The sequence below is a fragment of the Carassius carassius genome, chromosome 22 (assembly GCF_963082965.1).
Source record: "Carassius carassius chromosome 22, fCarCar2.1, whole genome shotgun sequence".
In the NCBI taxonomy this organism is placed as follows: domain Eukaryota; kingdom Metazoa; phylum Chordata; class Actinopteri; order Cypriniformes; family Cyprinidae; genus Carassius; species Carassius carassius.
This window is the reverse complement of record NC_081776.1, coordinates 15,280,668-15,305,158: the sequence shown is the minus strand read 5'-3', so window position 1 is coordinate 15,305,158 and position 24,491 is coordinate 15,280,668. Positions and strand designations below refer to the sequence as shown.

The window sequence follows — 24,491 nt, the reverse complement described above, 5'->3', positions numbered from 1 at the left end:
TTATTTCTTTATGAGAATTGGTTTTAATGAATTTTAATAATAAAGGCATGTCGTGTCAAAACCGTTAAATATGTGTCTATACTGCATGATAAAACCTTAATACCAAACCTTTCTAATGAAATTTTAGAGAAATGCTTTATAAAGGTATTACACTAATTAAAGGCAGGGTAGGTAATACATGTATAAACAACTTTCTTCCAAATTTGTTTAAACTTTCTATATATATCAATGCATAATTAAAATGTAAGTACTCTGATAAAAAGAGTATAAAAATCGAGTGACTCTAGACCGTTTAATCTGTATTAAACACAGCTCATTATTTCCATTTCGGGACGAAACATAGGATTGGCTTAGGCGACTGTCACTCTCTCGCAACCATGGCAACCACCCTTTTGCCACACATGACCTGCCCACTTGCGCGTGCACGTTTGATTTGAGGAATTCAACAGGCACGGATCCTAGGAATACTACCAAAACAATGGCAGAGAAACAGCAAGCAAATTTCACAGTACCAGCCTACGCAGTTAGTGAAGGCAAACCAGGCAAAAAAGGAAGACAGTAACAGTACAAGAAAAGGCAATGAACAAAAAGTCTTTGGATAAACAAAGAAATAAAACGCGAGTTAATATCGTGGCGTGACGTGGCTTTCCAGCGATGGCGAGAACTGAGGGAACTCAAGGGGCTGAAAAGTGACTCCTTGATGGCTTTATTTCTGCTGGACAGGTAAATCTTTCTTTTTGTATTTTGATCATACATATTTTTTTCATGAAGCATGTGTCATTAGCACACGTAGCTGCGTAATATAGCTAACATAACATTACTTAGCGAGCCGTAGTAGAGGCTTTGGAAGGAGCACAGAAGGGAGGGGGTGGAGTGAATGGAAATAATGAGCTGTCTTTAAAACAGTCGTGAGAGGTCTACAGTCACTCGATTTTTATACTTTCTTTTTCAGAGTACTTACATTTTAATTATGTATTGATATATAAATAAAGTTTAAACAAATTTGGAAAAAAAGTTTTTTATACATTTTTTTACCTACCCTGCCTTTAAACCCATTAGATTTTAGCCGACTACTGTAGATTTAGTCAAATAAAATCTTATGACATTTAGACGACTAAAACGAGACTAAAACTAAAACAATTCAGATGACTAAAATATGACTAAAACTAAATGGCTTTTTAGTCAAAAGTCTGTGACTAAGACTAAATTACACTAAATAACACTGGTCAGAACAGTATATTTGCTCTTTAAGGCTCCAGGTTGATTGTGATTAAAATAGCGATTATGTTAGCATTTTAGTCACTATATTGAACTTCTGATGTAGAAAAGATCAGTAAGATAAATAAATCAGAAATAGTCCTTCACTCTTTTTGGATGAGTAGCCTACATAAAGAATCTGACATGCTCACTCCTACAAAATAAAAAGTTTAATGTACACTAAATTCTAATTGATGTCATGAGTATTCCCATGTATTTTACTGGAAACTTGGTTATACCGCATGTACTGTACATTAAAATTATGTTTTCCTAGACACTAAAACATACATTATTCACATACTGACATAATCTAAAATGCAAATCATTTACATATGAACAACTTTACAGATATAGATGTTTACAAATCCTCTCTATAAATAATCTTTGAATATTTAAAGGTTTAGTTCACCAAAAATTAAAATTATGTCATTAATGATTACCCTCATGTCGTTCCAAACCCAAAAGACCTCCGTTCATCTTCGGAACACAGTTTAAGATATTTAAGATTTAGTTCAAGAGCTTTCTGTCCCTCCATTGAAAGTGTGTGTACGGTATAGTGTCCATGTCCATAAGGGTAAGAGCGCGTTCACAACACTGCAGTGTAGTGATGTCCGGTTCGCGAACGAATCATTCGATTTAACCGGATCTTCTTGAACCAGTTAACCAAATCAAACTGAATCGTTTGAAACGGTTCGCGTCTCCAATAAGCATTAATCCACAAATGACTTAAGCTGTTAACTTTTTTAATGTGGCTGACACTCCCTCTGAGTTAAAACAAACCAATATCCCGGAGTAATTCATTTACTCAAACAGTACACTGACTGAACTGCTGTGAAGAGAGAACTGAAGATGAACACTGAGCCGAGCCAGATAATGACTCGTTCTTGAGTCAAGAACCATTTCTGTCAGACACGTCTGATTTGAGAATCGAGGAGCTGATGATACTGCGCATGTGTGATTCAGTGTGAAGCAGACTGACACACAGAGCGTCTGAACCGAACTGATTCTTTTGGTGATTGATTGTGAACTGATTCTGTGCTAATGTTATGAGCGCGAGTAAACCGAAGGCTTGAATCAAGGGCAATCATCGCAAATGACGCCATTACATCGCGCGCAAAAGAACCGGTGAACTGTTTTCTTCAACCGGTTAATTGAATCGAACTGTCCAAGAACCGGTATGCGGAACAGAACTGAACTTCCCATCACTACTGGTGATCCGAAAACCAATGCAACCAGTTCTTGAATCTAAAATGAGTCAATCTTTTGTTCATTATCTGGCTCGGCTCGGTGTTCATCTTCAGTTCTCTCTTCACAGCAGTTCAGTCAGTGTACTGTTTGAGTAAATGAATTACTCAGGGATATTGGTTTGTTTGAACTCAGAGGGAGTGCCAGCCACATTAAACAAGTTAACAGCTTAAGTCATTTGTGGATTAATGCGTATTGGAGACGCAAACCATTTCAAACTATTCAGTACGATTTGGTGAACTGGTTCAAGAAGATCCGGTTACATCGAGTGATTCGTTCGCGAACCGGATATCACTTAACTGCAGTGAACGCGCTCACAACAGACACAGAAGAGAAGAAAATGCTGAATAAAGTCTTAGTTTTTGCTATTTTTGGACCAAAATGTATTTTCGATGCTTCAACAAATTCTAACTGACCCTCTGATGTCACATGGACTACTTTGATGATGTTTTTCTTACCTTTCTGGACATGGATGGTAGGGATGTCCAGATCCGATCTCGTGATCGGAAATCGGGCCCGATCGCGTGGTTTCAGACTCGATCGGAATCGGATGTTACCTCCTGATCAGGACTCGGATATATATTCTCATTATTTTTTAATACATCTTTAGTTATGCGGTGGCATAGAGTTAGACCCTTTTGACTCCACACAGAAACACCAACGCGTGCGGCATGACATCACTTTGTTTTCAAGAGATGGTGTGAATAAATATAGATTCAAACTCAAGAAACAGGATAGTCTGTGCATGACCTGATATTTCATTCGGACCCAGAATACAGCGAGATGAACATCACAGAGTGCTAAACTCTCATGCATTGTGCGTATCATTCATACTAGAAGCCGGAGCGCGCTCTCACGCTGATAGTCATATCAGGAAACTCCTAATATGGACAAAAGCGTCCAGCTATCGCTGTGGTTTTCACAGGATAACAGAAACTTATACAAACACAAAGACATTAATATACGAACAAGACAATAAATTGCCAAGTCATCTCCAGCAGGTGATAAATAAAGTATATGAACAATGCAGTGCTAATTGACATAGCATTTATTACAGTATAGAAACTATTCTGCCTTATTATGCGATAAACAGTGTTTGTAGTATATAAACAAATCATTATTATTTGTTATTGTCCAGCATTTATAGATTTCTAAGCCAATTAAAAGCTAGAAAATAAGAGAAAAATTTTAATTGCCTATACTACCAGTCAGAAGTTTTTGAACAGTAAGCTTGTTAATGTTTTTTTTTTTTAAAGAAGTCTCTTCTGTTCACCAAGCCTGCATTTATTTGATCAAAAGTACAGCGAAACAGTAAAATTTTGAAATATTTTTACTAGCCTATTTAAAACAGCTGTTTTATATTTGAATATATTTCAAAATGTAATTTATTGAACATCCTGGATCTGTTTTTTTGCTCTTCTTTATTCTTTTTTTAATGTATTATAGAAGTATCGGATCGGGACTCGGTATCGGCAGATACTCAAAATCAAATGACTCGGACTCGAGGGCAAAAAAACCTGATCGGGACATCCCTAATGGACAGTATACCGTACACACAGTTTCAATGGAGGGACAGAAAGCTCTCGGACTAAATCTAAAATATCTTAAACTGTGTTCCGAAGATGAACGGAGGTCTCACAGGTTTGGAACGACATGAGGGTGAGTCATAAATTACATCATTTTCATTTTTCGGTGAACTAACCGTTTAATCCATGGAATTAATTGGTTAATCAATTGGGTTTATTTATTTATGTATTTGTGATCAATGGGATTTAAAACTGTTAAACATCTTATTCTGTTCTATGACTTCTAGCGCTACCTTGTTATACCTAAAAAAAGGACAATTGTGAACAAGAATAACTTTAAAGTGAATGACTTTTATGATAACGTAACATTTAACCATTAAATTTAACAAATATTCTGATTATGTTGAAAATGCATAAAAATACATTTTTTCTTTTGAAAAGTGGTTATGTTTAGATTTAGGGCGTTTCAATTTTTAAATCGTATTAATCACACCCTTTTTTTGAGGAGATTAATCATGAAATTAAGCATACACCCTTTATTTTGTTTAACATGTAAATTTTTTTCATTATTTGCCATATCCAGCAAAGTAAACCACTGAAGTGACTGAAGGGTGATTTTCACAAAACTGTATTTTCTGTAAGTTATTTTTTAAAATAAAATTGGATGTCTTTCGAAAAAAAAAAAAAAAAGAGCCCTCATACATGGTTTGTTATATATATATAATACTCAAGCATGTTTACTGTACGACTCCTGTACATCATCGCAATCGTCTTTACCTTGATTGCAATCCTCATCCAATAAAAATTAACTAGTGAATTGGATACAAGTAATCATTGCTTTGATTGCAATCCTCATCCAATATAACTTTACCAGTGAGATGCTGGTTATTCTGAAAAACTTCCCAGAGTTTAGTGGTTTAAAACGATCTGATCACAAACAAATAAGCAAAACTGGGTTAAAGGGTTAGAATAGAAACTGTACTTCAGTAGTTTTGTGTTAATTACGTTAAATTATTTTAACATTGACAATCCTAATTGTTATATAAATTTGCAAATATGTAACACTTCACATTTTGGCTGATGTCAGTTTGACTACACTGTTCACATCAGCATACCTAATCATGCAAAAAAAAAAGAAAAGAAAAAAAAAGAATATATAATGTACAGTATATAATTTATGTACATATACCTACATATAAAAAATAAGACCAGGCTGGAAACTCAGAATCTTCCGACGTACAGCCTACATAAAGAATCTGACATGCAGCCGCCACACACAAAATAAGTATTTTAATGCATACTAAATTCAAATCGAAATAAAAAAATCACACACTGCTAACTCTTTCTTCCATTTCCGGCACAAGCACAACCGGGCTGCTTCAATGACCAAGACTGAGCAAGAAATCAGTGACACTAGCTGAAAGGAAAGGAAAGTGGCTTGATTGTGCTCCATTTGTATAGACAGAGAAATTAATGAAACAGTGCTCTGGAGAGCACATATACAAGTCATATCATAACTCATCATTGGGTTTTAAATCAAATGGTCTTCTGATGCAAAAAGATGAAAACATACTTTACAAAAAAAAAAGAAAAGAAAAGAAATAAAAGCATTTGTTGAAAGAAGTGCTTTGCTAAAAAAAACAGGAGCTGTTGGAGCATGGTGGTCGATGGCTATAAATCACAATAAATGAACACAGCAAACAGAAAAGGTCAGTGAATAACAACCCTCGAATTTCAATTCCTAATGTAGTTCACATCACTTCACAAGTCTCAATCAGCTCACTGATGTGGTTATTAAATATCTCGCCCAATTTGAACCTGCACTGGCAAACACTGTATGATGCATTCAAATAATCACGTCCTAGATTCTGCAACATCCTTGACGCATATAAAGCAGATTGTGCTAATAATATTCATCAAATGCCGTAAATGTGTATGATGCAGGTGAGACTAGGAGAAAACCCAATCCAGTCAGGCTTCTATCAGTAAATGTGTCCCACAACATCCTGCCATCTGGTAATAATGGAAGAGTTACCTACTTCTCCAAATTTTCTATTCACTAATTGGTGATCACATGAGGGGAGGTTGACAACAGGGAGAGAAGATCTTACAGTATAGAAAGATTCTTTTCATATGTGTTTGGACAACAAGGAGAATATAGCAGGGCAAACTTGTCATAAAGGTTAATTATGATTTATGATCAAATTTAATATCATTATCATTAATAATTAATTTATTTATTTATTATTATTGTTGTCGCTGCTGATGCTCCTGCTGTTATATTTCAATTTAATATATATATATATATAATATATATATATGTGAACCTGGAGCACAAAACTTAAGTCTCTGGGGTATATTTTTAGCAATAGCCAATGTATGGGTCAAAATTATTGATTTTTCATTTATGCCAAAAATCATAAGGATATTAAGTAAAGATCATGTTACATGAAGATATTCTGTAAATTTACTACTGTAAATATATAAAAACTTAATTTTTGATTAGTAATATCCATTGCCAAGAATTCATTTGGACAATGGCGATTTTCTGTATATTGTGATTTTAAGCATAATGATATCTTCTTCCAGCCTTTCACGTGGGAGCTCTAGCGCATACTGATAAAATTATGCTGTGGACACTCAGGACACCTGATGTCCACTTTGCCACAAATCAGTGACTTGCTTACCATATAGTTGTTACTTTATGACTGAGTTTCATTTCATTAACCCAACAAGATTTAAGCAGCACAGAGATCAGATGGGGAGCATTAATCTTCATTTATTTATAATATACACACAGACCCAGTAGGCAGCAGTCTGACTTCTGAGCACCTCAAGGAATGAAGTTACATGTAGAATATATTCAATATATGTACCAAACGGCACATATGGAGTGTTGCAAATATAGCAATATTAAATACTGAATATTCAATAACATGTATTTAAATATATACATTTGCATCCACTGTCAAGTCCCCATAAGCTCCTTTTGAAATTGTGAAGCGTGTGTCTGGTAAGCCAATAGTCCAATGCCTATATCTGAGTTAATGGCTATAAATCAGCTAATGAGAATATAAGTAGAGCTGGAACTAATTAGCTCTTTGATGAGACGCTGAGAGGCGTTTGTTTTCCTCAACCAGCTAAGTGTCATCTGCTTCTGTAACACACACAAACACACACACACATACAGACACACGTGTCTTGTATATGTGGTTTACAGGGACTCTCCATAGGCGTAATGGTTTTTATACTCTACAAACTGTATTTTCTATCATACTACACCAACCCTACACCTAAACCTACCCCTCACATAAAACTATTAGCAATTTTTTTATTTCATAAAACACCATTTAATATTTATTTTAAGAATTATGGTTTATGGGGACACAGGAATTGTCCTCATAAACCATGATTAGGTTGTAGTACCAATGTCATTATACACATTTGTGTCCTAATAAACCTTATATACCAGAACACACACATACTTTAGGATGGATAGAGCTGCTAGCGAAGAGGATAACTGATAAGCTGGATTGATCACACCATATAAGATATTAATGCAAGCTTTGAAAAGTAATTTAAATAGTGCAAGCATACTCTCTCACATACACACACACCAAGCTAGACAGAACATTTCCTCTAAACACCAGCTACAGTACAACCAAAATAGCAGATGCTTTAACTGGTGGCCATGACAACAGTGAGACAGGAAGCACAAGACTGAATGATATTCACCACCTTGTGTAACCGTCTAAATTACTCAAATATATAAACTTGACAAATGTGTCAAAAATAAAACCTGACAATAAATTAGAGCTGAAGAGTATTGGGTTTTCTACATTAAAATACTTTCTTCTATCCCAGCTTAATATTCAGAGCTTTTTGAAGGTTGATTTCTGAGCATCCTGACAAGCAAAACCAATGAGAATCTAAGGCAAACCAGTCTTAAAACAATATAGTAGTAGGGCAGAAACCACACGCTTCAGCTTTAAAATCTAGTCACCATTAGCAAAATACACTAAAACCTTTCTTTATTATTATTTATTTAATTTTATTTGGTGCTGAGCTGTCTTTTTAAAAATGTGCATATAAATTTAAATACATGCCTTTATAGATATACTGTATATAGATAAGCTTTTTGAAAGTACTGTGAAAAACAAAACAATATATATATATAGTTATATAGAACTTTCTAAATGTTGGCCAAAATAAACAGATTGTTGCAGAATTGTGTGTTTTCAGATTTTATGTGGGCCTGGTTATCACAAGTCAAGCTTTTTAATGCAGCATGGACAATAGTTACAAAAAATTAATTTGGCTTCTTTAATTTCAGACATGAAGTAATCATTTTTCCCTTTATTTTTAGGTCCAATTCTCACTATTAACAAACCATTAACTACAAGTTTTTCCTCAATAAACTCTTAATTTGCTGCTTATTAATAGTCAGTATGATAATTGTTATGTTTAGGTATGAGAAGGATTAGGAATGTAGAATATAGATGCATAATATGTTAATAATAGGCATGCTAATAAGCAACTAGTTAATAGTGAGAATTGATCTTTATACTAAAGAGTTAACTAATTTCTTCTGGAAAACTTGTTTTGTTTCTGGGCATCATAACCAATATTCTGTTGAGCTGTTTGTCATACTAAAGCTGTCATAGTGACGCTCCCAGGGACATTTCAGTGCAACAATTATCTGATAACAACAAGATCTTCACTTAATAAGCCAGTCATTGAAACGGCAGATGGCGCTCTGGAAGGGTTTTTGTCTGGTTGAAGACTCTGATCCATGAGCTGCTCTTCAAAGACAGATCCAACTGATAACCATTCCAGAGGAACATGCCAAAATGCACTTAAATCAGCAGCCAAGGGCATTTTCACAAGTGAAGAGTGCTAGACATGTGGGACAGTGAAATGATTGCAAAGACAAAGAGATCTGGCAGTAAAACCACATCACCATCTGGACATTATGAATGAGACATTTATAAACAATCAACCCACTGTTACACTATAGAGAAGCCTTGAGATTTAGCTTTAGACTTCCACACCAAAGATCAAAAGAAGCCAAGAAGAGAATCGATCAGCAGGGATAAAGAAAATTGGCATAATAATAAAAGAGACAGAGAGTCTCAGTCCAGTGTCCAGTGGTGAGACAGTTGGGCCAAACTGCAGCACATTAAGAAGTGGCACATCATTTCACTGAAACACTGACAGTTTTATTAGGGCGTATAATAGGCTGTCTAAATGCTCCTGAACCGTTCTACTGATTGGATTCATAGAAAAGCCTTTAAATGTTGGCATTAAACATCTCCCCGTGTGAGTGAGCTACACCTTATGTGACTGACTCACATAGTTTAGCAAAGTAGGACATTAGCATTCATCCATCCAGATTGTTTGCCTGCCTTTGGCCGAAACACTGGGATAGGCTCCAACATCCTCACGACCCTACACAGGACATGTGATTTAGAGAACGAATGGATGGATGAACATGTTTCCACAGTCCAAATCCATTGTGTACTCCATGATTCATTCACTGGACCCTGTACCTAACCCCTAAACCTGACCCTAACCTCTAAATTCTAAATCAAACCACTATTTCTAACCCTTATCCCAAACCCCAAGTCCATTACTCCCATCCCTTCAACTAACCTGGTCCTAACTCTCAGTGTCAACTCCTACAGCAGACCGCAACCTAAATCCATCACGGACTCCCTGGTCCTTTCACTGAACCCTGACCAAAAAACCTAAATTCCAAATCCAACCCCTATTTCTATCCTTTATCTTAAACAATTACTCCCACCCCTTCATTTGGATTCGTACTCTCAGGTCGCACTCCAATGCCATACCCCAACCCAATCCATCATGGACTTCCTGATCCTTTCACTGAATCCAACTCCCTAAATTCTAAATCTACTGATCTAACCCTAATCCCAAACTCTGCTCTCCCGTCCCTTTCTCCTATTAACCTAGATCCCAACCCTCAGCACCAACTCCAATTCCAAACCTCAAGTCAAATCCATCATGATCTCCCTGCACTTTTTACTGAACCCTGACCTTGACCACAATCCCAAACTTTAAAATCTAGAACTAACCCCATTTCTAACCATGATCCAACCAACCAAACTCCTTACTCCCTCCCCTTAGTCTAATATGGATCTTATCCCTCAGCACCGACTCCTATTTCAAACCCTATTGCTAACTCCAACATTAAAATCCCAAACTAAAACCTAACATTTTATCATGAAAACTGAAAATAACAAAATCTAAATTTGTGACTAAATCACTGAATCAGTTGAACTCAGAACTGATTAGTCAATTAATCTTTTTTTTTTAATAGGATAAACCCATTAATTGAAAAGATCTCCTCTTACAAACTCAGATGTTAATTTGTCTAGTGAATAATGAGATTTTTTCCTCACTTAAATAAGTTGTATGGCTTCAGAAAACTTGGCATATAGCGCATCAAAAGGACAGAAGAAAGGAAGAGGTGCAGATAAATACAGATGGAAGCAGCATTGAATAAAACTGACCCTGCGAGAGAAACTGTTGGTTTGTGCAAATCATCTTCTGTCCTCCTTATGTCATTCATGGCATGTTTGAACAGACGGATGTTAAACTCGAATGGTAGCGTGATGCTACAGGCTGTTTAGCATTTCAGGGCTCACTGTGCAGTCTGTCTGAATATGATGAGGAAAAGAATGGGACAGATTGCTGATGTATGGGACATCAGGCCATATTCATATTCAAGTGACCGTAAATGACCTTCAAGCACGCTGACTCTGTTAGTGCCACAGAAGTGTGTCTACCGACATGTACCAGAAACAAAACATACACCCTGGTTGTGGGTCAGTGCCTTTGCAAACACAAATGCTATTAAACAAAATGTACATGTAGTTTCATTACACTTTACTTGTAAGTACAAATCACAGCACATTGACATCAAATGAATGAATACGGATAGTCTTACTGTAATTTGCTCCAAAGAGTTTGGAATTACTCAAGATGACCTCTGTACCCTTCACTGGTCCAAACAAACTGACTAACAATAGAGCTGAATGCCCAGTTTTGAAGCAGCCTGGAAATTGCAGAGACTTTACACATATCACAATGTCATTGCATTAGGTATACCATCAAACAAACTGTAGTTTACAAGGAAATAAATGTAGAGATATTCCTTAAAACACATTTATTTTGAAGTCCCTTTTGTCAAGGTTTTTAGTTTTAAACTGACTTAATTTTTCAATGATTTGAAGTGAAGTATGCAATGTTTTCAGTGAAATGTTTTGCTTGAAAAGTATGTTTCTGCCATCCTTTAAAACAAATGCTGCTTTGATATTTTGTTATATAATGCAATGACATTCATACATTTGTGTTCATTAAATTTCCCCAAACTTTTTGGAGTCAGTATAATTAGCAGAATACCAGACATGCTCCTACAATGATTATGCATGTGTACTTATGAGAGTGTGCGCTTAGGAGTGCATTCGTGCTTCATACTGTATGTAAAGTGCACAGAGGCTGTAATCCAGCATACTGATCACTGGGGCTTAACAAGGATTTAATGTCTCTCTCAGAAACCTTTGACCTGCACTGACATACAGTCGAGGAGAGACATAATAAACCAAAAACTCTCAAGATGCCTCTCTAGATCTTTCTCTTCTTCACTTAATTTTTCCTATTTTCTTGTGAACCCTCAGAGATGAGTTCTGACATTGTATTGGAAATCTAACTTATTTTATTTCTCCAATTCTAATCACTGTAAACAGAGTGTCTAAACCTGGCAAAATACAGTGCTTCATTCTCATTACTGTAACATGAAAAAAATAATGTTGAAATATTTATGCATCATGGTAGCATTTTCTGCATTTCCTTTAATGAATCAAAATAACAGAAGCATGTAAAAAAAAAAAAACCACCTGTCAAAATTTAATTAACTGTAGTTAACAATTTATCACATTACAGAAATGAGAACCTGAAAAAGCTGAAAAAAAAATCCTAGTAAGAGATTATTCCTTATTTGATGCTATGAAGATACTTAATTGCTTTGAACAAATGTTGTAATTTTGCTACAGTGATGGTTAAGAACTCAATCTTTTCCCTCTCTGTTCTGAATTTTTATCTATTTATTCCCTTGCTTTCCTTCTCCCTTTCTCTCTGGGTTATAACAGACACTCTGATTAATACGGGTCATAAATCACACTGGCTCAAGCTGCTTTTAAAAATGGCTTATATGATCTCAGTCAAGGTGTCAGTTAGAGCTAAAGCCATTTTTTGTACTCATTTTTGTATGCTTTTTTACAATATAGACTGGTGCATGTCGATTGGCTTTTACTACATTTTCATTTCCTAACATGAATGACAATCTCGGCCTAAAACCACAGGCATAAAAAAAAAAACACACAAAAAACGTGAGTGGTTCCATCTGCGATTATAGATCAAATTATATGCTTACTGGGCACTGATATGGTGGACAGGCTGTATGCATACCTCTGATTATTGAGTACTAAAACAGACAAAACAGGCTAAAGAACTGAAAAAGAGATGAGTCATAGAATTGAATTAGTCTATGTTCAGACATAGTCACCTAAATTTGGTTTCAAAATTCAGCTTCTTCCATTTTCTCACATATGTATGTTTTTTTTCACTCGTCAACCAATATCACTGTGATATATTACATTAAAGGGGTGGTTGACTGCTTTTTTCTTGGCTTTATTGTGTTTATGAGGTGCAGTGTAACATGTCTTCAAGCTTAATAAAGAAACCAAAAAATGCCTTATTATTTATATATTTTACCTTTATATATATTACCGCTGTTTCTAGAAAAGTAGCGTGTTGTAGTTCCTACGAGTTGTTTTTCCAGGCATTAAACTGCCAGAAATTTAAAAGTTGATACTCATTTGCATATTACTTTTAGCGCCGTAACTTTGCAGATATTGTTTATGCTCAAACAGCAACATTACACACTAACTAAAGTTAAAAAAGTAAAATCGCAATCAACCACCGCTTTAATGTCAAATACTTGAATACAGAAATATGAATAAAAAAAAATCTAGTATTCACTTGAATTAATGACTACATCAATACTACCAGATAGTTTCAAACACATTTTCAGCTCAGCTGAAAGAAATAAAAGAAAATTTAATTTAAAATGATAAAATTATATAAAACTATAAAAACTATCTGTATGACCTTGTTCATCCCAAAATAATGAAAATAAATGTCAAAATAAACCCTTCAGTATGAGGGATGATTTTGATGCTGCTGGATTTAAAAAAAAATAACCTGTCAGTCTCACAAAATTAGGTACACATCTGTGAAAACCAAAAGAAGAAGTATAAATCTAATACTTCAGGACATATAGTAGGCATTTCCTTATGCAATTTTTAAAAAAAATCTAAACTTTAATATATATTTGTAATATATATTTGAATTATTGAGTTACGGTATTGTACTGAGGGAAGTTGGTTTTGAGGGAAGTGAAAAAAAAAGAATAAAAAATATTATACTTTATTAAAATAAAATAAAGAAACAAATAAAAGAACATTCTAGTAATTGGGGAGAATCAAAAAATCTAGAATCTGTAATTATTCTCGGGTGAGAAACAAGTTAGCACCAGCAGTAATCAACAGCACTGTAAAATAATCAGCTCTGATTCACTGCCCCTTGAGAGCTAGACACTGAACCAGCAAACCATAATTTGTATTTGAGACAGTGTAGGTGTCTGGGACACGGTGTACGTGAGTGTAGGAAGTGCTTGTGTGCTGGAAAGCACATCACTGCGAAATGCCATGTGTGAAGCTTTAAATAGCTGTTTGGCATCAGTTTTGGGAACAATTTTGATTTTAGCATAACTTTAAAGACTCAGTGAAGCCAAAGAAATGGCTTGATGACTGCTGTTTTCTTTCCTGGATAGGAGTTGGGACATATCCAAGGGGTCAATAGCTAGTAGCCTTTTGCCATTGGTCTGTTTCACTGAGGTGTGGTTACATTAGCAAAATTTAGGCAACATTTTGTGGGCAAACAAAAATCCTATTTCTATTGTCAATAACACAGTAGTGCATAAAGCTCACTAAAGTCACTTTCAAACCAAGCAGCTTTCTGTTGGTTAGCGCTGCAAATTTGCGTGACCATTTTAAACATGAGCGAAATCTACTGTACATGGGGAACTTTTTCGCCCAGATGTAAAACTCCTTATTGTGCAGATTCCTATTGAAATGACTGATTTGGCTTCCTATATTTGGCCAAGCAACAGTAAATAAAGCATAGGCTAGCATATAAATAGCCTTAATGCTAAAAGACTTGCTAAAACTACAAAACTGATTTCAGAGAGTCTTTAACTGTGCTGGCTTGTGAATTTTAGATGTGTGTGTGTTTGTGAAAGCATATTATGCAACAGTCCTTGTACAGAATGCAGGATATAAATATACTGAGGACACAGGTAGTGCATATGCATGTTTGTACACTACTGTAATTATGTGTCAGAGTCTATTTTTACCCACAATGCTTTTCTGCACGGTGAAGGTCGGAAAAAGCAGAAACAGCTTGTTCTTCAGCATGTCTCAGCGCTTCGAAAAAGCCAAGGAGTGAATTATAAAACTGCTAAGAAAGGCAAGATGGACTAATAAACTAATTAAGAGGCCTTTCCATATGTTAGGTCGTGAAAACACACACAACCCCCCCCAAAAATCAGAAGTCTCCTTACCTGCCCCTCCTCTCTGCACAACCAACATGGCCTCAGCCCCAACAGGACATTCTTTTAGCAGCTCCACCACCTGTGTGTGTGACAGTGTTAGCGCGGGTTGCTGGTTAATTTCCACAATCAGATCGCCCTCGCACAGCCCCGGGCACCCCTGTGCCTCCAGAATCTGATTCACCCGTTGTCCTCCATTATTGTCTGCTATGGTGAATCCAAACCCATCCGCCCCTTTCACCATGGTAATGGTTAAAAGCTCTCCTCCAGCCGCCCCTGACGACGCCATTGAGACGCTGTCCTCCAGTGGTCCAGCATCCAGGTGGGTGTCTCCAGGGTGAGGCTGCGCCAGTGTCGTTTGGATTGGGTCGACGAAGCGAGCAGTGCGGGAGATGTACTCCATGTAGCTGTCGTAGCTATTCCGTCCGTTGACCAGCAGATGATGATCAATTAGACTGAGGGGGGACGGCAATGTAATGGCTGCATCCTCCGGGTCATATGGAAGAGGGTAACCCCTGCAAAGGACGAGGGTTACGCTTTGTCCAATTGGCACCGACTGGAAAAGCTTCACCACATCAGCGTGAGTGGTGCCCAGGACGCAGACGTCATTAATGTAGACAATCACATCTCCTGGTAAATAATTAGACACAAGGAAAGGTATATTAGCATATGCTAACACTAGTAGGTATATATTTGGGCCAAAAGCCAAGGCTGTTTCAAAAGGTAGGCGTAAACCTAAACATAATTATGCTTCTTTACAAGATAACTCATTCTCAGAAATCATTGCAATAAGCACAGTGACAGAAATGATCCAAAATGGTGAATTAGGTAAAAAAAAAAAAAAAAAAATTTAAACCTATATTTGATTCAATTAAGAAAAGTATTGATACAAGTTCTTTGTCCATAATGGTAACACTTTAGAACAGGAAACATTTATTTACCAATAAATACTACGTTTCTCTCAATAAATTCCTAATTTGCTATATATTAATAGTTAGTAAGGTAGTTGTTGCGTTAAGGTATTGGGTAAGATTAGGAATGTAGAATAAGAATGTATTAATATGTGGTTAATTGGTACCAATAAATGGCTAATATTCTAGTAATATGCTTGTTAATAAGCAACTAGTTAAGAGACCCTTATATTAAGTTTTACCGTGTATTTTTGTGCCAATAAGAATGTGGAGCCATTAGCTTAGCAACACACTAATATCAAACTATTTTGACTATCTGCTCCATTATTTGCGTGCTGTGTATTTTTGTGCTTATGTGAGCTAAGTCATTAACTTAGCAACATGCTGAAGTTAAACGCTAAATTCTAACAATGGAAACAGCAATCAGCTGAAATGCTAGTTGAGATTCTATCACAATTTGGAACTATACCCACTGAGAATACAAACCCTGTAAGAGGGATCTAACGGTCATCCTGGTAAGATCCAGCTGGATATACTGAAATTCAGATTTTTTATTCCCCCCATGACACCCCCCCATGCCTTATCTCATTAAGAGGGATGCTTAGATTGGTTCCAACTTGTCATTAAATACTATTAGTATTCCTTTAAGATTTTTTAACTAGAGGAGTCAAATCCCCTGTGTGCTTCACAAGAAAAGAACCATTTTTGTGTGGCTTGCTGCCTGTGTAGAATGTTCAAAATCAATCGTTTTACCCGATGTAAAGAAAACTGACAGCAAAATATCTCTAGGTTTCGGAACAGCGCTATTGAGGGGGAAAATATATTTTACCCATTAAGAACAGTCAGTCTAATCAGGGTGAAAAACCTTCTCCAATTTGCAACGATTTCAGTCATCCAATATTTATTCATGTTGTCTCCTCTGGCAACTGTGTCAATTACAGCGCACCAGTCGAAGGAACAATTTGAGGGACCTACTCAATCCTTTTCTCAGTCCTAAAATTCGCCATGCCTCAGGACTTGTGATCTTCACTTCCCTTTTTTCAAGAAGTTTACCAGTCCTTCCGATGTTTGTTCACTGATTCAGTTCAGTTTCACCTTCAGTGCTGATGTTTCCGCAGAGTATGTTTCAAGCCTAATAAAAGCTTTGCCCTCCATCTTTGAATGCTGACAAAAATTAAATACCAGAAATGTAATTATTGTGGAAATGAGAAGGTGCTCAATATTGAGCCTGTCCTCCAATAAAAAACGACCATTTAGGTCGTTTGTGCAAGCACCTTATTACGACCTATATTTAAGTTTTAAAGTTAAGTGGCCTCTAGCAGGCGTAAAAATAATGACAGTAATAATGACCTATAATGTCATTACCAATCAAAACGCACATTTATTTAAATGCAATGCGTGGACTTTTTACACCGATCTCACAGTAATTCATACATATTTTACTAGGTGGTTTATTTGTTCGAATGACCACACCTAACACCACCCCTAAACCTAACCCTAACAGAAATCATGCTATATTATGATTTATTGTGTCATGATTCTGCCTTCGTGTCCTGATTTTCCTGGTCTTGGGGCAGGATCATGACAGGCCCATGTTTTATGTGCAAGCACATGGCCATTTGTTTGGGCCATGTGCTTGCGTTGTCTTGTCACCTTACCCCGCCCCCTTGTCATCATCTCGTAATCATTTGATTGTTGCTTTCACCTGTGTCACCTGTTCCTGATTAGTTTGCTCCTCATTTAATCTCCCCATGTTCTCTGTCCTGTGTCGGTACATTGTCTAACCTTGAGCTGTCCGTGAGTAAGCCTGTTGAGAGTCTTGTCAAGTTAATAGTTTGTTCCTGTTTCTGTTGTAGTCTAGTTTGTCAAGTGTTAGTCTAGTTTAGTCATCCTTCATCTGTCTAGCCCTTGTTTTGCCCCCTCGTGGGTTTTGTTTTTCCTGTTATTTGTTCATTAAACTGTGTTGCTGTGACAACTGTCTGCATTTGGGTTCATCCTCCACCACCCACATGACAGAATGTACCGACCAAGAAGGAACTCAGCAGACAGGGGGTACTCCGAACTCCAGCGACAACTGGAGTTCCGCAAACAATGCTGGCTGTCATCCCCTACTGACAAGAAGAGGGTCACCCTCCCTTACTCGTCCGAGGGTGAGTGGATCCTGCGGAACTATGCCCAACTATGGGAGAGTGTCTCCCAGGAGGAGCCGCAGGTCTCCCCCTCGAGGTCCCCACCTTCGGCCAAGCTGTCAGTGATCCCAGAGGGTCGTCTCCTGGCCGTTGCAACACTGGGGGTTCAGGCACATCCCTCCTCAAATCCTGAGGCACCTCCCACGCCTGTTAATCTTCATGGTAAACGAGGGAGACGGACTTCGTGGGATTCTTCGTCGGAGTCATCCTCGGCTGAGTCAGCGCTGTCCGAGACTGCCCATCCAACGCAAGTCACAGATCCCGCTGAGCTTCTCCAACCAGTCACAAGTCCGGCTATGACTACCACACCGCGACCTAAGAGGAAGAGGAGGAGAAAGGGAGCCTCTCGCCCTTCATCTCTGCCGGTCCCAGAGCCCGCTACTGCAAGCGCTGTCCAAAGCGCTGTCCCAGAGCCCGCTACCGCAAGCGCTCTCCCAGGTGCTGTTCCAGAGCCCGCTACTGTAAGCGCTGTCCCAGGTGCTGTCCCAGAGCCCGCTATCGTGAGCGCCGTACCCCAGTCGGCTGCCGTGAGCATCATACCCCAGTCGGCTGCCGTGAGCGCCGAACCCCAGTCAGCTGCCGTGAGCGCTGTTCCAGAGACTGCTACAGACAACGCTACTGACAACGCTGTTTCCAAGGCAGAGATGTGGAGCGTGGGTTCTGAGTCAGATTCTGTGAGCTCCATTCCTCTCTCCGCTCCTCGGCCGCCTGCTACACCCCCAGTCATGTGTCCTGTTGTGTCCCCTGCTGTTTCCCCGGTCGGGCTTCCTGTTTCTTCGCCCTCTGTACCCCTGTGCGTTTCCCCGGTCACCCCTGTCACCACATCACCCCGGACTGTTTCTCCCAAGACTGTTCCTCATGTGTCCCCATCGAAGTCTGCCCGGACCCCTCGCCATCAGCCATCGTCCTGTCCACTCAAGACCCCCAGTCCACCTGTTCACCCTGGACTGCCCCCTATGAACTTTGTTGTACCCCCGCCCCCCTCCAGTGTTTGTTATTTTTTTTGTTTAATCCCAACCCTGTTGTCGTGTTTTCGTGTCTGCCTTTATTGCTATTTGTCATGTATTGTTGGTTTGTGTCTCTGTCTCAGTCAGTCATGTCCCGTGTTTGATGTTCCCTTGAGGAGCGTCTGGAAGCCGCTCCTTAAGGGAGGGGTTCTGTCATGATTCTGCCTTCGTGTCCTGATTTTCCTGGTCTTGGGGCAGGATCATGACAGGCCCATGTTTTATGTGCAAGCACATGGCCATTTGTTTGGGCCATGTGCTTGCGTTGTCTTGTCACCTTACCCCGCCCCCTTGTCATCATCTCGTAATCATTTGATTGTTGCTTTCCCCTGTGTCACCTGTTCCTGATTAGTTTGCTCCCCATTTAATCTCCTCATGTTCTCTGTCCTGTTTCGGTACATTGTCTAACCTTGAGCTGTCCGTGAGTAAGCCTGTTGAGAGTCTTGTCAAGTTAATAGTTTGTTCCTGTTTCTGTTGTAGTCTAGTTTGTCAAGTGTTAGTCTAGTTTAGTCATCCTTCGTCTGTCTAGCCCTTGTTTTGCCCCCTCGTGGATTTTGTTTTTCCTGTTATTTGTTTCTTTAAACTGTGTTGCTGTGACAACTGTCTGCAATTGAGTTCATCCCTCCACCACCCATCCTGACATATTGAGCATATACATTTTACGTGCACGTCCGTTCTCTGGGCTCGAACCCATGATAACATATCAAGGTATAACGCAATAATCTACCAACTGAGCTACACAAAACGCAAATCAGAGTGCAAATAAAAGAGTACAAAACATTAATATGAAAACGACCTTTTGCCGATAGGGGCGCAATTGTAGTATATGCTCTAATGGGTCGTATTTCAGGGATTTGGACAAACGACCTATACGAGCGTAATGGTTGGAGGACAGGTTGTCAATATTCCACCAAATGTGGGGAAAGTATTTGTGGGATAAATAAGGTCACAGGGTCTACTGGTTTCCTAGAGACATTTCATGCAGTGCCATACGTGTCTATCGATAGGCTTGTCCCCTTCTGACTGTTATGTGTTGTTTGCAGAAATTTTAATTAATCTCGGTAAATACATTCAACATCTGCCTAGAGACTCTGGTGTTCCAATCAATAATTTCACATGCTTCCAGAGAGCAAATGATATTGGTGTGACCGGACTGTTTCACACTTAGCTTTATGTCAACATCAGTCTGGGCCGACACTCCACAGGGCAAACCAGATCACTACACTCCTAAAAACAAGACATTATCATCCACTTACAATTCAAACTTCAAAAAATTCTAAATTCGACAGCTCCCATTTTATGTTTTACTTTAATATATATCTGTGAATGCTGACACTGGATAATAGGAGCCACTAAAATTGTTTAAATAAACTTCAACAAATTAAGACTGGGTTATAGCATATAGTATTAATAGGGTGGCTCAATTAAATTGACAAAATAATCAAATAGTCAGTTTCAATTAAATGATTCAATGGATTCATTGATCACTCAAAGTTGTGCACAGATACTTATAATGTGCTACTTATTGTTTTATTCAAATTAAAATGATCTAATATTTTGTTTCCTGACTAAAACTATTCATCAGACAACAACAAAAAAGAGCTCTGGGAACAAACGTCTGAGACATCTTATGTCTGTGACTGGCATTCTTAAAACACAAGCAATACACAATCCTCTAAACATCGCTGCTGAGCCACAGCACAGTAGACATTCTATTCAAATGAAGCTCTAAACATCAAATGCAGAGATTCTCCAACAGGCATATGACTTGTGTGCTTCCTGTCCCTCAGCAGCACACTGGTGCACCTGATTCAACTCATTATCTGCTTGTTAAGCTTTAATTGAGAAGAATCGGGCACAGCTGCAAGGGGCAGAGTAAACATCAGTGCCACAGAGGCATCTATAGTGGGCGTAGATGAGGTGGATGGAAGGGCTCTAAGATGCAAGAAGTGAAGCATGTCACGCAGCAGATCCCAGCACTCTGCATGATAGTTTTAATTCATCATGGAAACACTTAGCCAGGAGGACAGGAGAGAGAGGAATAGATGGCATGTTTACATCACACTATTAATTTGTGGATGAGGTGTTAAACAGTTGTTATGATTATTGTGGTGGTTAATGTTGGGTTTAATTTTTTTTAACTTGTTACATACTCACAAACATGTATAAAACTATATTAATAGTGACTTGTCTTAGCAAACATCCCTAATGAACAGAAACATAACATTAATGATTTAAAAATGCAAATCTTGCATATTGGTGTATTGTGCATTCAAAATCAGTAACAAATGTCCAATAATTATCTTCATGTTAAACAATTTTCCCTAAATAAATAAAATTATATAACACTAATAACATATACATCATATTAAAATGATGTAAATCAAATTATGCCTAGATTATAATGTAGAGTATTTAAATACTTATTTTTTAAGGATTAACTTTAAGTGGACATTAGATAATGCCAAAATTATTTGAGTCATTCTAGAGTCAATCTGATTGTATTTAAATTTGTGGCGCAGGATGAATCATTAATTAACATTCCAGAGAAAATTAACATACAGATTAGCCTCAAAGCTAACACTAAAATGGACTAAAATCAACAAAACTAATATTCTGATTTAATAAGGTCTTCAAAAGTAACATTCCACAACAATAGTGATGGCTGTGTACTATATGTATGTCCATATGCAAAGGACGTTCGAGTCCACCAAAGGATGTGAGCGAGATTTCCTCTCCGAGCTCCCTTATCCAGCAAAATTGAATATTTCACACTGGCGTAGAGCTGAAGCTCCTCCACAGCACTGTCTGAGTGTGTGTGTGTGTGAGTGTGTGAGACTGCAAAACAGCACAAGTAGGACAAGGAGTCTAGAGGGAGCATGAAGGGTGGAAGAGAGCAGAAAGGAGAGGAAAGGAGCAGAAAGGATGATTTCTACAACTACCAACAACAATAATACAATAAAAAGGCATCATGGGAGACACATTGACTATATTCTGAACTCTGCACTGTGGGTCCCTCTGAATATACTAGATATTTCGATGCTGATGCATGTGTGTGAGAGTAATGCTGCAGCAGTCACACTCCCACTAGGCTGGACCGGAGTTACAAGGTTCAGAAAGCACCTCTGTGATTAATGAACACATGCCCTGCTGTGGATGACACACAAAGCCAATAAATAGACTTTCTGTAAAAGCTCTTAACCCCTGGATGTCCCTTACACACTATCAACCAATAAAATGACAGATTCACACCGTAACCTCAGCAGTAGTGTGGGCACAAACATAGATTGAGAAAGACTGACCAGCTGGAAGCTCTGTTTAAGTGAGAATAGCACATTAGAGCTGATCAAACAGCGACTTGCTGCAAGTGTGTGTGTGTGTTTACCTGTAGCCATTTTCCCATCCTGTGCAGCAGGCCCGTCTGGTATGACACTTTTGACCTGTAAGAACTCATCTGGTTCGTCACCACCGATGATAGTGAAGCCAAATCCCATGTTGCTTTTCTGTAGGGCTGTAGACAGAAAGCTGCCCTTCAGCTGCGTGGGGTCCCGTGTGAACAGAGGCTTCTCTGCCAGGGTGAAGAAATTCAGATAGAAACATGAGATTGTAATCAAGCAGAAGATATCCAGAAACTAATGGTTATTTTGTAAAAGCCACTCCAAACCCATCAAAAGCAGCAGATCACATCACACTGGGGAATTGTGGGTAGATGGCCAAGTGCTCTGCTTACAGCCAAACATACAATAGCAGAGGGACATGATGGCTTGTTTTTTGCTCAAACCTCACTTTTGGCTCTTTAAATGTACTCCAAGGCTACACTCAACAGTGTTTAGCCTCATCCAGGGCCGTCTCTGAAGCCATCCAAGACTTAAGCAAAAAAAAAATAGCCAGGAGAAGAACCAGCACAGGCAGAGTGGTTCTACTGCTCTCTCAGAGTGGAGAAAGTGGTCTTAAAAACCATCCTGGAAAAGCTATTTTGCTGTAACCACACACAAGGACCTTTGTACTGAAGAGCTGCTTCTTTGAAACTGAAGAGATGTCTACATGTCTACTACACAGTATGGAGTTAAAAGATGCCAGCCATAGTCACTCCATCTCACTTTTGAAGTTGAGAGGTTCTTTATTTTTTTTATTTTTTTTGTACCACCATTTTGGTCTAGTCTAATCTAGTTTCTACCATGCGTTTGTTAGGGACGATAGCTGGTCCAGATACCCTGCTAAAAGACGAGCATGAATTTCTATGCTGATCCATGTTTGTTTGGTTCTGGTCTAGCAAAATATCTGGTACAGCTGGTTGACCAAATTTCCTTGTTGTTAATATAATGGGAACGCGTAACTTTGGCAGGTTGTCTAGATGGTCTTACAATCAACATAAAATGGCATTCAAAAACCATTTTACATATTACTTTGAAAACATAATGAGAGCAGAACTAGATTTTGCCTAGCTGGAGTTGATTGGATCTTGAAAAGAGGTGTAACTTGCTAAACTAGAGCTATGTGGTTGGAGAGAAATGTTAGCAGAAATGGTTTTGGGGTACTAACAGTCAGTAAGCATAGATCTGTGTATACTCTAGTGGTTTCAAAATATATGACATAAACCCCAAATTATGAATAGAACATTATAGTAAACTTAATTCTAATAGAACTGCAATCTTAACTTTGTGTTAAGAGGCAGTGTTAAATATTAAAGCTAAAACTGAAAGCTAAAGAAAAAAAAAGTTGACCAACTAGTTGGATGTTGTTAGTTACTTGGTGACCATCCCCTACTAGATAAGTAACCTTGTGGAATCCATAGGCATATTTTATAAACCAGCATCCCAAACATATGATTGCGACCAGTTACACTGGTCTGTTCAGCAGGGTAGGTGGATTTATGACTATCCTTGAAGCGCAGGCAAAAAGTAAAATACAAATAAAAAAAATAAAAAAACAGCCAATGAAAAGTGTTCACTGGTTTAGAAACTGAGAGATTGTTCCTTAGAGGACTAGGCAAAAACAGGCAAGGCAAAAACACTCCTGCTGTAGTTCCTCTCTTGCACAAGGGGGCGCCGGTCTAGGGACGTACCATGCAGTCCAAACACACCGGCCCGGTACAGGGGGGCCTCGGACAGGTCAGTGAGACTATGAGAGCGCTCAAGAGCGGGACCCACGTATGCCAGTCTGGCCCTGGGTAAGGTGGCAGAGGAGGGGCTCTCCTCCACTGTTACAGAAAAGAAAAAAACCCTCAACTCACACAGGAAATCAATAAATGTCATTGAAGGATACAAGGTAGGCCTGTTATGGACCTAGAAGAGTTACATTTCGAACATCCTTGTTGAACCTGGAACAACATTCCCAACAATCTGATTTTACAACAAGGTTAAGGGCTAGGCCTAAGGCTGTGGTTGGAGCCTCAATTCACACATGGAATTGATAAATGGCATTAAAGGATACAAAGTTGGCCTAATATGGACATAGAATATTTAGATTTCAATAGAAAATCTATGGTGATTTTGTCAAGTCAATCCTTCTTGTTGGTCCTGGAACAATGTTCCTAAAAATCAGATTCTGAAGATACAAAAATATTACCATCCTCTCATTTTTACTCTTTGGTTATAGAGGTAGTTCTGGTTAGTGTTGGGTTTAGGAATAGGTTTAGGACTGTTCCAGGACAAACAAAGGATATT

At 38.3% G+C, this 24,491-nt stretch overlaps 1 protein-coding gene across 1 annotated transcript in view; it reads right to left on the bottom strand.

Annotated features, from left to right (window-relative positions):
* Window positions 1-24,491, bottom strand: part of LOC132098580 (membrane-associated guanylate kinase, WW and PDZ domain-containing protein 2-like) — a 33,105-nt gene that overhangs the window by 5,700 nt on the left and 2,914 nt on the right. The window contains exons 3-4 of the mRNA XM_059504645.1: window positions 22,211-22,393; window positions 14,734-15,351 (exon numbers count right to left, since the gene is read on the bottom strand). Coding sequence (XP_059360628.1) covers window positions 14,734-15,351; window positions 22,211-22,393 — 801 coding nt within the window. The remainder of the gene's footprint in view (window positions 1-14,733; window positions 15,352-22,210; window positions 22,394-24,491) is intronic.